The sequence below is a fragment of the Acinonyx jubatus genome, chromosome B1 (genome assembly GCF_027475565.1).
Source record: "Acinonyx jubatus isolate Ajub_Pintada_27869175 chromosome B1, VMU_Ajub_asm_v1.0, whole genome shotgun sequence".
NCBI lineage: Eukaryota > Metazoa > Chordata > Mammalia > Carnivora > Felidae > Acinonyx > Acinonyx jubatus.
In genome coordinates this window covers 58,133,329-58,149,301 of record NC_069382.1, presented here as the reverse complement: position 1 = coordinate 58,149,301, position 15,973 = coordinate 58,133,329, and the positions used below count along the sequence as shown (strand labels likewise).

General features: G+C 38.6%; 2 protein-coding genes across 9 annotated transcripts in view; one reads left to right on the top strand and one right to left on the bottom strand.

Annotated features, from left to right (window-relative positions):
* Positions 1-15,973, bottom strand: part of CBR4 (carbonyl reductase 4) — a 136,612-nt gene that overhangs the window by 42,160 nt on the left and 78,479 nt on the right. The gene's annotated exons all lie outside the window — the stretch shown is intronic.
* Positions 1-15,973, top strand: part of PALLD (palladin, cytoskeletal associated protein) — a 401,759-nt gene that overhangs the window by 383,146 nt on the left and 2,640 nt on the right. For 6 of the 7 annotated variants that reach the window (XM_053216732.1, XM_027068656.2, XM_027068648.2 and 3 more), the window contains 5 exons: positions 6,650-6,744; positions 8,639-8,771; positions 11,433-11,640; positions 14,441-14,606; positions 15,135-15,268. In XM_053216732.1, the coding sequence (XP_053072707.1) occupies positions 6,650-6,744; positions 8,639-8,771; positions 11,433-11,640; positions 14,441-14,606; positions 15,135-15,268 (736 nt within the window). Of the gene's footprint in view, positions 1-6,649; positions 6,745-8,638; positions 8,772-11,432; positions 11,641-14,440; positions 14,607-15,134; positions 15,269-15,428; positions 15,475-15,973 lie in introns of all 7 variants that reach the window. The other variant, XM_027068664.2, reaches the window with a different exon arrangement.

Genomic DNA, 15,973 nt, shown 5'->3' with positions numbered 1-15,973 from the left:
AGATCTGAGTTGAATTTCTATCTCTGCCACTCACCACCTATGTGACCTTTAGCAAGTGGCATAATTTCTCTGTGCCTATTTCCTCTTCTGTGAAATAAGAGTAAGAATATGGATTTAAATAATATACTTGGTTTACCTGGCATATAATATGCTTTCGGTAAAAGCTAGTTATTGTCTTTATTTTAATTCGAAGACACTAATAACCCTGTCTTAAAGCAGCAGCCCTAAACGTTGGCAGGAGCCTGTGGAATCAGGATGTGAAGGATCAGTTCTGTTTCTAGATACTCCCCTACAGAACTGTTAGAGAGTAGGCAAGTCAGTTCAGGATGGAATTTCTACCCAACATGTTGCTGGTGTGTGGTCTTCTGACCTCCTGGCTTCTCCTCCTTACCACCCCCATGGGAAAGGAGTCAGGCAGCAGATGTGACCGTGCCACAACTGCCACAGCTGTGGGCTTGGGTGGAGGGAGCTGGGAGCAGGAGACCGGCCACACCCACAGCACAGCTGACGGGAACCACACAGGAAGCTGGGAAGTGGCTTTGCTCCCAGCACTTTCAGGGCCCTCATCTCAGTCCCTAGCCCCCAGCGAATTCTGCTGCTTTAACCAAGCCCCGGGGTAAGTCCCTCCGTTAACTCTCTCTCTCAATCTTGGCCTCTACCCTTTGAAGAGGAGACAAAGGAATGAGAAGTGCACCAGTTTACATCAGGTTGCCAAAAGCCCAGCCCTTCTAACAGAATTCCCATCTCACCTGGGATTTCAGCAAACAGTAATGTGACTGCCCTGGGTCTGTCGGAGGGAGCAAAAGATTCAAAGAGCTCCGAGGCCACAGTAACCAGAGCACTTCCTGATAACCAAGAATTCCAACTACCTCTCAGTGTGAGTTGATCCACCCAGTATTCTAACTTAAAGAGGGTGAGGCTAAATTAAGTCTCCTTTTCTACCTAAGGACCAGGGGCAGGCATAGGAGGGGGAACTTGTGAAGAGAATCTGAGGAAATCCTAAAAGTGGGCACGCAGGCCTCAGATTGAAATTGCTGTGAGAGAATTTTTAGATTTAGGGTACTTGGTATTACATGCCATTCCAAGTCTCAGCATGTTGCCTGGTTGATTTTAGTTTCGAGAGTAAAACTCCTTTCCTCTCCTGGCGTCTTCAATACTGAGCAAGTATGTGCAAATATGCCACATGTAGGTTTTGTGAGTTATCACCTAGAAATTGGAACAAACTCTACCATTCATTAGACGGACAAAGAGGTATTTAAACCATGACAAACAGCAGACCGTTATCATTTGTTGCTATAGGAATACCATAATAGAAATGTTTAACAGTGTTTTATTTCATCTCTACTTTATAACATCTTTTATTGTATATTAAAGTATTTTGCCATTTTGTAATTTGATTTAAAAGAAGCATGATAATAAGGCACTGGAAAACATTTACAGAGTCAAAGCTGAATTTTTCAGGATACATTAATCATGAAGGCATAACATACAGTCAAAAGAAAACTTAAGTTGATTCCCCAATTCCTTGATGGCATTTAGTTACCTTAAACTTTTTTTTCACATTGTAAAAGCATTCAGTTTGAAAGGGAGACAGCTCCTTCTATTTTTTTCTGGTACACTGGACTGTACATGATGTGGAATGACCAAGGGAAAGAGGAAAAGGCTGGCCTGGAAAAATGAGTTCAGTAATGAAACACAGACGGCAGGGCTTTCCTGAGCAGTGGAAAATAATTACACAAAGCAGCCGGGAGAAAGGGTGAGAACCAAGGAAAGAGAGAAATACTAAAGGTTAGCAGAATATTTTATAGAATATTTTTCCACCTGGGTTAATCTTTGGGGAATAAGAAACACGTTAGATATTATTGACTGCATCCAAATTCTACTTGGGATGGAACCCACAGCTCCAAGCACATACTGGACTGTGTATCACACGCCATGTATGCGGCTCTGGCAATTCCTGAGAGACCAAAGCAGTCACATAGTTTAGTGAAACAATGAGTGATTGTGCGGTGCTACACCAAACATAATGCCAAAATGAGGATCGCACACTCGGTTTAAGACGCAAGTAAATCTAAACATGAATGTTTTACTTTTTGTTGTGTTGCTAAGTTATGCTGTGTTGCGCTTGGAGTTTGGAAGGGCTGTTTTGCAATTTGATGTTTCCTCAAGTTGCATTATGTATACAAGTGGCAAGCTTATATAAAGACCTGTGTGCCACAGTTAAATTTCATAAGCTAGGAAATATAAATGTTATTTCCATATTATACAAATAATTGGCTTTGCGTGAGGCATGAATAATCTTTACAAGCTGAATGTTTAATACATAATCACTTTAAGAATTCAAGCTTATTACTTGTTCTATAGCTTTAAACTCCGTGGATTTGTTTGGAATAGAAAAGTAACACACAGCTGAATTAAATTTAAGAAGTTGGTTTGCTTGTGTTTTGTTTTAGCATTATAAGGTTTCCTGGCTCATTTCAAACTTTAAACATTCACTTCCATTACTCCTTCATGTGTTAATAATAAAGTAGATAGAAATGAGAAAGTTAAAAGCAAATGCAGCAGCATTAATGTCCATCAGAGCCCAGCAGTCACAAGGATTACTGGGGTTCATTTGCACATTAATATGATTAAAATTTTGTATGACCTTCATAAATAAGATGGTCAGACTTAAAAATCTGAACTTTCAATTGCATACACCAGAGGCATCCTTTCAACAGTGTTACAATGAATTCTGGGATCTTTTTTCTAACTAAAAATATCAAAATTACACAGCTTATGAGTTTGGGTGCTTTCTAATTTTTTTAAATGCTTATTTATTTTTGAGAGAGAGAGAGTGACAGAGCATGAGCAGAGAGGGGCAAAGAGAGAAGGAGACACAGAATCTGAAGCAAGCTCCAGGCTCTAGGCTCTGAGCTGTCGGCACAGATCCCAACGCGGGGCTCGAACTCATGAGCTGTGAGATCATGACCTGAGCCGAAGTCGGATGCTGAATCAACTGAGCCACCCAGGCGCCCCTGGATGCTTTCTAAATGCTCCTGGTCATTTACTGATTAGTAATATGTATTTAGCCAATAATACTGTATTATCAAACTAACAATTCTGCTTCCTGAAGGTCATGACTTCCCCTTTTATGTTCAGAAGTGAAAGATGGTGTAGGAGTTAAAAACGTGACAAATGGTGACATATTCCTTTTTCTTAAATTTGGGTAGTTAGGAAGATACTCTGTGGCGCTATTTGTGTATATGGTTCTAAGCAGTAGTGTAGAAATCTTGAAAACACTGTAGAAATGTGTAATCTTGACAAAGCAGTATACCAACCTGTTGTTATTTTTTGGAGATGGAAGAAGAGGCAGGGTTTATCCTAAGTGGAGTCTAGTGGTTAGAGTTGAGTAGGACAACTTTTATCTCCATACCTCAAATGCAGCCATTACATAAATACAGTGACTATACCCGTGTGCTTGGCACCTTTCAAACAACAGCATAAGTTTTTCCTTTGGAGTAAATTATATCCTAATACCGAAAGAGAGAGAGAAAGAGAAAGAGAGAGAAGGAAAGAAGAAAGAAAACCTGTTGCATATGAAAAAATAATTTTTTTTGAAAAGAAAATGTTTTTAAAACAATTCTAAGGGATACTTCATGTCCATCTGGTTGTTATTATAATTATATCCATATTCAGTGCTATAATAATTTAACATTTTGAGTGTTTACTGTGTGCAAAACATAATACTAAGTACTTTACGCCTACTAACTCATTTAATCTTCATAAGAACCCCTGCAGGATTGATTAACTATATGGTCCTACTTTATCAATGAGGAAACTCAGGAGGTTAAATTACCTGCCTAAAGTCACTCAATTATAAGGGACAGAACTGGTTTATAAACCTAGACTGACTCCAGAGCTAAGGAGTGTCATACAAAGGTGTCTGAGGCTCATCCCAGCATTAAGAGCACTGAGGGGCAGGGAAGACACTCATTAAAAGAGTTATTTTAAGGAATTAAAAAGGGGGGGGGGGGGTAAAAGCATACTCAGGCAAAGTATAACCACTTGGAAAAATTTACTGCAGTCAACCAAGCTGTTGGGACCCCTGAAAATCATCCTGGTGCATGTCTGTGCATGTATAATGTCTCAGACTCACAGTAAAAATACCAGCAATGATTAATAATGGTAACTTGGTAACTTATGACATCAAGTACCATTTGATATTTGGAAGATGAAGATCATCTTGGGTTACATCATTTAATCTTTACAACATCCATGTGAGACAAATATAGTGCGCTGGTTTTTACAGAAGAAACAAAGGCTTGAACAAATTTGGTGATTTGGCCAAAATCTTCGGAAAGTCAAAACTCAAATCCAGGTTAGAGAAAATTTTTTTCTCTGCTTCCCCAAATTCAAGGTTAAAGATTGAATTTAACTTACATCTTTCTCTAACCACAGAAATGATAACTTAATGTTAACTTCCCTTGTGGGTCCTCTGGGTTTTACACAATGAGGAAAAATGTATACAAATTATATAAATCTATTTTAAGATATTCAGATTAAAATTATTTGCTTAAGTAGCAAAGCAAATACTAAGGAAGTCATATCCCATATCAGTACAATTTTGAAGCTATTTATATAAAACAAAATATAAAATTCCTTGCCTTTGGCTTCCAAAAGAACCATGGATCTTACATGTTCACTTGTTAAATAAGTTACTACAATGCACCAATTGCATAATTTTAATGGGGGTCTTCTAAACAAGTCACATCTAGATTTTCTGTAGCAGGCTTAAGACTTAGAGGGGTTAGAGAAAATTAATTTTTCAGATTTCAGGCTGGCTTAGGGGGGCCTCCCAAGGGTTTGGCAAGAGATTAGCATGAGAGAACTGACCTGAACTTCAGATGCAACAAATCTAAATTAGAAATAATCCCTCTCGGGGTGCCTCGGTGGCTCAGTGAGTTAAGGGTGTGACTTCAGGTCAGGTCATGATCTCACCATTCGTGGATTCAAGCCCTGCGCCAGGTTCTATGCTGACAGCTCAGAGTCTGCTTTGGATTCTATGTCTCCCCCTCTCAGCCCCTCACTTGTGCTCCGTCTCTCTCTAACAAATAAACAAACAAACAAACAAAAATTTTCTTAAAGAATCCCCCTCATAATGTTCTACTTCATGTCTCCTTGGAAATTTTCAAGAAAGGCCATGTTTAACTATGACCTCAGTAGCAAGTACTGTGAATGCCAGGGTAAGTTACATATCTAGTGGGATAACACTTCTTCAGTTTTCTTTCTTTATGACCACCTCTTTCTATCTGATAGCCCCCGGTTCTTCTCCTGTCTGTATTACAGCACTAAGTGTCTTTGCCTTTTCGGAGCGGTCAAGGCCCCAGAGAAGTCCAGTCTGCGGGGAGACCCTGACAACCCTGCTGACTAGATTCCTGCCCTTCGCTGAGTCCTGCTGTGGGGTTTCTGTGTGTCCCCTCCAGCACTGTGCCCCCCTCACGTAGTTCATCATCGGCTGGAACTCAGAAAGCAGCTCCTCAAAGCATACAGCACACCTTTGCTCCTGTTACCTGCCAGTACTGGCAACTTGGAATGAAAAGGAGATTCACTTGTCAATTCTGACTCTAAGTGCACATGAGGGCAGCTCATCCACTATGAGCTAGAAATCACTGAGTCTGATCATTAATAATCTGCTTATCATTTTTCCTCTCTTGCCGTTTCCTTCCGGCCATCATCAGAATTTAGAAGTACAACTGCTCACATTCTCCTAGGATATGAGAGAAGAAAATCACTGATTTTGCCACTCTGCTAGTAATCGGGGAAAAATTAAAAGAGGGGGCTAAACCAAAAAGCCAGAGTAACAGTGGGGATTTATTCATATCATCTGAGTCCTCTAAGTATTACTTTTGTCTATCCTAGGAGAACATTTATCAGTTTTTCAATTTGACAAGCAACTTTAAGAGAGAAAATTTGAGAGAGAAAATATGGCTTTTCATTACATAGGCCCATATCATATGACCCCCCCCCCACATATTTTAGATATTTAACTGCTTCTGATTTTTAAGTCATGCGAATATGATGACCTATGTATGGGTCATTATACTCTCCTTGACACCCCCATGTGTATTCTCACATAATGTTCATTTTATCATGCTGGCATCTCTTTAATGTATGGTTTTTGGAAGAGACACTACTCACATTTAAAAAATATATTACTAAAAAGATATGTTAGAAAACTAAAATCATCTCGTTTGATTTCAGAATTAGCTACAACCAATAGATATTTGACCATGAAAATGGAATTATCTCAAGAGAGTAATGTCCCCCTGCCATAGTTCACAATCCAACATTGTGTCTTAGGGAGACCATAGCAGATTACAATGAATTCGTGAAGGATTGTCATTTAAAGACCATTCCAGATAAAACAGTAAAGCTTTTTTAAGAGTCCTAAGTCAGACCTAGTCACTGAGTTCCTTAAATACAGAGTGCACTGAGGAGTTTAACTCAGGGAGAGTACATTTCTGAGAGGGATTGGTGTCGTTACTAATATAGTCTATTTATTGGTTAAGAAATAATGTCTTATGGAGAATAGGACAGTAAACACGGTGGTGCTTGAAGGTTAGTTGTTTTGCTTGCAAATCATTTCTTTTCCTGATGTCTCTGACAGGGCCGCATCAGTTGTACGGGACGGCTAATGGTACAGGCTGTAAACCAAAGAGGTCGCAGTCCCCGCTCTCCCTCAGGCCATCCTCATGTCAGAAGGTATTTCACACGTTGCTTCTCATAGGTGTTACTACGGTTTCATTTCAGTTATTACTATAAATTCAACACTACTAGAACCGTGATATGACCCCAAAAGTGAACACAGTTGCAAGACAGAAGAAAGTGAATACAATCTTAAAATGATACATTGTACGGCTCCCTGATTATTCTTGTCTGCAATTCAGAAACGGGAAAGGAACAAACGGTTGCCAATGTCGCTAAGCCCAGTTAGATATACTATCACTAATTTGTTAATTGGGGCCCAATTTATGTATGAAGATATCAAGACTCAACACCTTTAAATGGCAGCACATTAATGTGAAAATACTAGTAAACGATACACAGATATTCAAAACCAAACTTCTCCAACCAACAGCTGTCTAGACTGCCCATTACAAATTATTGCCACTAGATTTCTTAAAATCAGCTAGTTTCCTAATGTTCACATTTCAGTCACTTCTAAAGAGTTTATTTTAGATGACAGTTTTGTAGGCAAGGTGTGTCCTATTTTAAATGCTCAACAGATACTTGCTAACAATAGAGTGTGCTTTCTAGTCCTAGTTAACCCTGAGTTTGTGCAAGGATGTTGATGGAGTAACAGTAGGCAGAGACAAGGAAAGGATATTGCACTTAAAAAAAGAATATGGTAAGTCAACCAGCCTGTCATCTTGGGTTCCTATTTAGGTATTTTACACAGTATGCTCAAATAGCCCAGACAGTAAACTACAGGCCACAGATGCAAACACTTTTAGTGAAGAGAATGCATACTAAGTTAGGCTCACAGAAGGTAAGCACCAAACAAGTGGTGTTTCTGCACCTCCTCGTGATTGGATGCACAGAGTCCTTTGTTCAACAATTTGGAAGACAATTCTGGCTCTGAAACACACGGGGGTTTAATTCTAACTTGTTTGTGACCGTGTCTGTTCACAGGAACCTGTGCCTGTATGTGTGAACGTAAACACAACATAGTTAGTACCACATCCATGCTCTTGCATTTTTTTTTTCTTCTGCTTCACTTGTGTCTTCAATACATTTAAGACTGTCCATGTGCCAGTGTCTCCTAGGAAAGCATTTTGTTCATAAATTAGACCTGTAGTTAGAGAAGAGGAAACTACCTAAAACTGGGAATTACTGACCTATTAATTATACCGCTCTTGCATTTGTTCTGCTTTTTCTGGTTAAATGTTTTTAAACTTCTAGTGATTAGTGACAATCTTGTTCCTTTCTTACATCTTCCCTGCAATTACTTTAAATTTTATTGCTCTTAAAGGTGCCTCTAGCAACATACTTAAAAGTGAGAAAGGTACACAAAATCTGGAAGATTTGCACAATTTTATTTTAAAGCTAAAAATATATATAATTTGTTTTCCTGGTTAATATGAAAAGGAATTTTGATTGGAAAGATCTGAAATTCTTACAAAATAATAAATGTTAATTTCCTATAAATTTAAAATCATAGTGGGAAGTTGTAATTACTACTGAAAAAGATTTGGCAAAAAATGAGCAGCAGTTGTTGCTACTTCTCATATAGCTTTCGAAAGTATTTAGGAAAAAAATAGGTTAATATAGAGTACTTCATTTTTTCCCATTTCCCCTTTTATTATTCATATTAGTTCTAAGAATTAGGATAGCAGAGTTATTTAACACCAGAAAGTAGCAGACTATTAAATTTCTAATAAACTTGGAAATGAACAAGGTTTTGCTTTTTTGACTTTATGTGTAAACTGTAGGAGTAAGAATCAGGTAAGGAAATTATATTATTGCTCCACATATTATTAAAAAAATAAATGACTGAGAGTCTGAAAATAACTTCTATCTTCCCCTCCCCCTCCCTCTCTGTTTTCTTCCTTTCCTTTCCTTTCATCTTTCTGTTTATTATCTGTCTTGTGCTAAGGCCTCGTTCTAGATCAAGGGACAGTGGAGATGAAAACGAACCAATTCAGGAGCGATTCTTCAGACCTCACTTCTTACAGGCTCCTGGAGACCTAACTGTTCAAGAAGGAAAACTCTGCAGAATGGATTGTAAAGTAAGAGCTGGTTATTGCCTGCAAATCTCTGGCTTCCCTTCTCCCCTCACTGACATTACTCTTGAATTCCTTTTAGGGAAATTATGTAAGGTATACATACATCTTTAAAATGTTTTCCAGCATACATCAGGGAAAAAAATGAAATATACTAGATGTTTATATATTGTTTTGTCATTCTTTTAAATTTTTACTAAATGTTTTCTTTCTTTAGAACTCTATATAGCATACTGTACAAAGTCACTGGGAGGTTTTTTCCCTTTAAGTTTCCAATTTTGTTGAAGTAGTAAATGTGTTAAATCTGTTACATGTCCTAATAATTTATCTTCATTCTTTTTTCATATAAATTTTGTAGTCATGTATTTACTCTTTTATTCCTCCCATTTCCAAGGTTAGAGTGACATCCTTCTCTCACCCTTTTTACAGCAAGGCTTCTTAACCCAGGGTCCTTGGGGAGGCAGCTTTCATTAGGTGTGTGAGTTTTGAAATTGCATACAAAATTATGTATATGATATAGCTTTCACCAGTTTCTCAAAGGAGCTCAAGGCCAGAAATGTTTAATTACCACTGCTCTGAAATTTTTTATGATTGTTTTGGTTTTTTGCCCCATTATTTATTATAAGTTTTAGCTCTTAAATATGGAAAAGGTTTTTAAAAATTATTTGGGGTCCCTCTGCTGGTTCTGTCTGGGATTGCAGAACACAAATGTAAGGTACTTGAGTATTAAATCTAGGTTTATAGAAATGTGTTTTAAAAAGTACTCTTCAGAAGTATTTTATTTTCCAACATAATTCTGTCTACGGTATAAGTACAAAAGTTGAGTTTCAGCATCTGTGTATTTATATGTATATTTTTGGTCTATAATTAATTCATATAGACTACCTGTAAGATGACATTTAACAGAGTAAATTTTATTTTAGTTATTAGACGATACCAAGGGATTATTACTTCATGTGTAAAAAGGTCTAAAAAAATCTACATTTTTTTAAGAAAAAAATTATCAGTATATGTAAGCTTTAAGAAGAAAAAAATCAAAGTAAGCCTTATATCACTAAAGCAACAGATAGATTTACCCCCAAAAAAGCACCACTCCCCTGCTTTTAACCCATTAGGTGCATTCCTAGACACTAACTACCGTTGACCTGGTACTAAGTGCTAAAGGAAAATGACTAATCCAATCCCTCTAGTAACAAATTTGCTCATCTCCCTCCTCCCATCCCCATATCAGCTCAGAGCATGTATCTGTTCAAAATTATGACCTGCTTATAATGACCTTAAATTTCTGAAATCAGGCCTTCTTTACACAACCAGAAAAGCTGGAATTAGAATAGGGGTAGAAGAAGTGGGCATTTTCCCTTTGCCTTTAACGTGATTAGGTCTGTACTGGCAGAGATGCACGTGGATCAGTGGTTTGAGAGTGCACAGTTACTTTGAAGGACTCTCCTACTAAACATACCATGACCTCAGTCAGGATCTAACCTAGCAAGGTGGCAGTGAGCAGTGCCACCTTATTTCTAACCTTGGGAAAGGCCTGGAGCCTGACCAGGAGTGTCCACTCCCTCCTCCTCCTCCTCCTCCTCCTCCCACCTCTAGTGACCTCCAAACAGGTAAAGCAGTGTATGTGGAGAGCTGAGGGAGAGCAGGTGCCCAGATGGAGAACGGAGAGCCTGCCCTCTCCGAAGCCAGGCTAACTACTGCTGTTTGTTTCCAAACTGTCTTCATCCTTTTAGCCAGTAATTTCAGTTTCCTTACTTTTTTCCCTTAAATTCTCGAGAACTTTGCTATATGTGCAGAGATGGGTATCTTATAGATACTCTTTTAAAGGAGAGTATCACGCAGCAAGAATGGAACTTGGCAGAGCTGGTTTTTCAAAAGAATTATTTTACAGTCCAAATGATATCTTTTTGTATGCAATTTCCCACTAGTAAATCTGGGGTGGGGGTGGGAAAAAAAAAAAGCCTTCCTTAATGGTGCTTTTCTTCCCTTGGACAATCAAGGGCAAAACTATAAAGAGCTGACAGATGGCAACCATCCCTACCCCTTCACAGCACAATGTGTTATTAGCAATTAAATGTGCTTTTATCTGGTCTCTGGTCAACACAACTGTCATGCTCTCAGGATTTTATGTTTCCATTGTGATGCTAATTTGTTGAGATGGCTTTCTGGGTAATTTCATATTGCTCTTGTTACTTAATTTCAAAGATGATAAAATAATAATAGCTCTGTGTGCTGATGGATGCATTAACTGATGTCTCCATAGCTATGGCAACCCTTTGATAATAAGCTTTATAGTGTATAAATGCCAGCTGAGTGTGTTATTGTGGTTGGACACCTTTTCCCAAAGAGCTCAGCGCCCTGATCCCAGTAATCTTCATAACCGTGGTGAGGTAAGACAACAAATTTTTTTAAGTCCCCTGTTTTCCTTTTCTCTAGGAAATCTAAGAGATCTAAATATTATAAGAGATCTAAGAGATACAAGAGATGTTTAGAAGGGAGTCCATGATTGCTCAGTAAGCCACTGAAAGGTTTAAGCAAAAGAGTAACGTGAGCCGACACTAAAACCCATCCTTATAGTACCAGAGGAGGAATCATGGTGGTTTCCCAGCTATTAACGATTTCATTGTTTCAGTATTAGAGAAATTTATATGCTCCTTTCTGGTTTAGGTCAGTGGGTTACCAACCCCAGATCTAAGCTGGCAACTAGATGGAAAACCTATACGCCCCGACAGCGCTCACAAGATGCTCGTGCGTGAGAACGGGGTGCACTCTCTGATCATAGAGCCAGTCACGTCACGAGATGCTGGCATCTACACATGTATAGCCACTAATCGAGCAGGACAAAACTCATTCAGCCTGGAGCTTGTGGTTGCTGGTAAGCAAGTCTGTGAATTTTTTTCTCTCAGAATGAGTATCGGCTGTAAAAATGTAAATTGATCCTGCATTATTAACCAGTATGGAGAACACATAAAACTGCTGAAAAAAATAGAGTGTATCATCAAAGTAGCCAATTAGGACACAAGACTTACCAAATCAGAAACATTAATTGTTTTCAGTGTAGCCATTATTATTTATCTTTCCCTTCTCCCATTAGCCTGGCCAAGAGAGAGGAGGAATTTAGCAGCTGTTCTGGTCATTCTGTTTCTCATGTGTGAGTTGGCCTCCAGTGTTCCATAGAGGAGCAATGGCATCATGGATTCCAGAACCAAACTTACATATAGGATTTGGCTGATGCATACAGTGCTACCCAGTTTTTAAAGTAAGAGGCATTGGCTTCAAAATTCAAAACTTCTAAACATTATCATTTACCCCTAGTGTCACAGTCATATTCAAATTTGCTTTTTAATGAATTACATACTATTAAATTTTGTAGAAGTACATAATGTTATATAAAGTTTTACCCTTAGATAAGGAAGGTTTATAGTATCCGTAAGAGTTGAGCATCTATTATCTGTTCTCTTTTAAAAAAGAAACAGTGTTTATTTCTCATATCCCTATTTGCAAGGTGCTTCCTAACCACTGTATCACCTGGTCCTCATAAAAGCCCTAAGAGATAATAGAGCAAATTTTCTTCCTCATTTTACAGGTGTAGAAATGAAGGAGTGTAAGCGACTCTCCCAGGGTCCTATTTAATAAACTGAGGGCCAGATTCCTATAGTCTGTTGACTCCTAGTGCTCTTCCCCACATGATGAGTCTTTATTTCTCTTTCAAGAAATAAAATAGCAATGAGAATAAAGCCCAGGAGGTCGTGGCTAAAATCCTGGATAATGATGCTAATTAAGGCACCAGGACATTTTTCACACACAAAAATCATAAATACCTGGGCTGTTGTAGTAGGTCTTAACTGTGCTTTTAAATTTTACATCAAGTATTTGATATTCCTACACAACTAGGATCAATTTCATCCATTTCTCTAACCATCCCTCCTCCAACCAAAACTGTTCAGCATTCTCCTGTTTAATGTTCCCTTGGGTCATATCTGTCCTCAGGATGAGACTTGAAGGTCTGAAAGACACAGGCATCCTGGTGTGCCTGGTCAGCACTTGCATTAGAAAGGTGGCAGTGCACAGCGATTACAGGTGTCATGTCTTTGGCGTCAGATCTCAGTTCTAATCCCCACTCTCGTCCGCTGGCTATGTCCTTTGGCACATATATACCATCTCTGCAACCCAATTCCCCCATGTGTAAAATAGGGACCATAATGCCTCACAGAACTTTTATAAGGATTATGTCATTTTAAATGTTTATTTTCGAGAGAAGAGAGAGCGTGAAATGGAGAGGAGTAGACAGATAGGGAGACACAGAATCAGAAGCAGGCTCCAGGCTCCCAGCTGTCAGCACAGAGCCCAACACAGGGCACGAACCCACAAGCCGCAAGATCATAACCTGAGCTGAAGTTGGATGCCCAACCACCTGAGCCACCCAGGCGCCCCAAGGATTATGTCATTTTATAAGGATTAAATCATGCAAAGCTCTGTATCATCAGTTCCCTGTGTAGCAATGCTCTCAAATGGTGGATGTTCTTCCTACTGGAGAGTGGCTTTGACATTAAGGTTCATTTTATGCCTTGTATGCTCTTTTCAAACTGGGATCCAGAAAAAGAATATTGAGTGAGGTCTGGTCCCACTTTCCCTCAAACAGCCTAGGGCAGGAAACCATATGAAATACGGTTAATGAAATAAAAGTATAATCCTCTACATCATTCAAGGTCTTAGAGAGTCTTAGGTATTTGAAATTTTCAGGTAGAATTTTTATTCTCTTCACCTGTTTCTTCCCTAGCTGTTTTGCCTTGACATATTTGTCATCCCAAAGGAGAGGGTGGTTGATAAAAACATGCATCCTCAAGTTCATTATTGGGAGCTCAGAAGAAAATAATTAAACTTTATTCTTTTTCTGAAATTGTTTACACCTCAGATCTAAGAAAACAATTTCCCATTGGATAGTAATACTCAGAGTGTTATTAACAAATAGTTCTAACTTTTTCAGTTTAAGTCATAAAGTTGTCTCTTACGGCTTCCTTCCTTCAAGGTAATAATAAAGTTGTCTTTTTATAGCTTTCTTCAGAGAATACAAACCGGAGTTTATAATTTGGAAGATGTATATTCCTAGTTTATACATAACAATTTAAAGCTGCCAAATTTAGATAAAGATGTGTCCCCCACTTTTTCCCCCTTTAAATCCTATGGTATGTCTCATTTAAGCCAAGACTTAACAAATCTTCATAGCAGACATTTCAGATTGCAGGAAGGGAATCTGAGTGGATCAAATTCCTAGAAAGACTTGTTCTCCTCAGAGTCACTAGGTGGCAGTGGTTGGTAAAGGCTGCGAGTGCTTGGTGACATAATTAGTAGTGAAGCCATCCCAGATGCTAGCAATGACTTAGGAGTGTCATGCAGCCTGTCAGACAGGCATTCTGTGGACCAGATGGCCAGTGGACTGTGTGGGCCTGTCAGACTTGAATTAACTGAGGAAATAAATGAGTGGAATGAAGCATAGGAACCTTTCTTGGTAAAAGAATAATTTGGAGAGAGGACTAGCATCCTAACCACCTGAAGTGAAAAATGGTACCATAAAATAAAAGGTCTGTTTAAGCGGTATTTCTAAAAGCTTCTGGATTCTTTATAGTGCCACTTTTGTATATCACTGATACATCATGCATCTCATGTTTCCTTAGCTAAAGAGGCACACAAACCCCCTGTGTTTCTCGAGAAGCTGCAAAACACAGGAGTTGCGGATGGGTACCCTGTGCGACTGGAATGCCGTGTTTCGGGCATGCCACTGCCTCAGATATTTTGGAAGAAAGAAAATGAATCACTCACTCACAGCACTGACCGAGTAAGGTGAGAATACACGATGACTTAACTTAATCCACACCTGCTCAATAGGCCCTAAGGATATATAAAGATGCACTTTATATAGCACATAAATCTGTGTAAGAGTCATGCTATTAATGATATCAAAGACAAAAATCACTCTTCACCCTAATGTATGATTAAGCTTTTGGAAGGAAGCTCTAATGGCATGTGATGAGGCACATTCTAACTTAATTTCATCGTGATTTTTGAGTGTTATGTCTAAAAGAAAAGATGAATTCATTCGCTTCAGTGGCGATACAGAAACTATTCAGTGGGCTTTGTAAAGGCAATCCTCGACTAGAAATTAAGTGCGCACATTTATTCAACCTCTTGATGTCTGCTCTTCTCTCCCATTAACTTTAATGGGGCTAGCAGCCTTTCCAGAATAAGTATGACCCTATTATCCGCTACTTGCACAATTCTGTTTCTAATGATCTAATTAAAAATGATGCTTCGTGTCCAAAGCCACTCTTTAAAAATTTAGAACGCTAATGACTTTATCCATTTCTCCAGCATGCACCAGGATAATCATGGCTACATCTGCCTGCTCATTCAGGGAGCCACAAAAGAAGATGCTGGGTGGTATACAGTGTCAGCCAAGAATGAAGCAGGGATTGTGTCCTGTACTGCCAGGCTGGACGTTTACAGTGAGTGCCGCTTCATCTCATCTCATTGCATTTATTCATTAAATCATGAAAAATTAGACATCGGGACACCAAATCACATGACTTTTATATAAGCTTATAAACAACTCTAGCATTTTATTTGCCAAAAATTTCATACTGCTCTTTCTCTTTCTATTTATAGTTTCTCAACATTAATAGTGAACTACACCAGGAGAACAAATACCCAAGTATTATTCAGGAACTTTGCATTAGTAGCCAAATATGCATGTTTATTTCTCTGACTTTGGCTAGTCAGTTGTTGGCTTCCTTACTCAAGCATCCTTAGGAATTAACAGTAGGCAAAGACATAACCATATTGTTCACATTTTCTTGTTACTGTGTTCTGCAAATGACTGCCTCTTAACATTTCTTCCTGTATTATAATCCTATCACAGTGTCTTCATGCACTCTAAATGTGTGTACCATTGATCCTGGAATGCATACTTCTTGTGGCTTAGCGCTTTCCTCCTTAATATACATTAAGCAGCTTAGCAATAGGTTTGTGTTTGTGTATGAATATTTGTGTACATGCATCCTGAATTTAAAGAAAATTATTTCTGTTGAATTCACGGACTAGTACAATAGCATTATGCGATCTATTGACGTAAAGAAAACTACTAAAGAACTGATTTTCAAACTTTACCTCTTCTTGAATAGGAAGTAACTTTGTGAGGTTCTTCAAGGTTG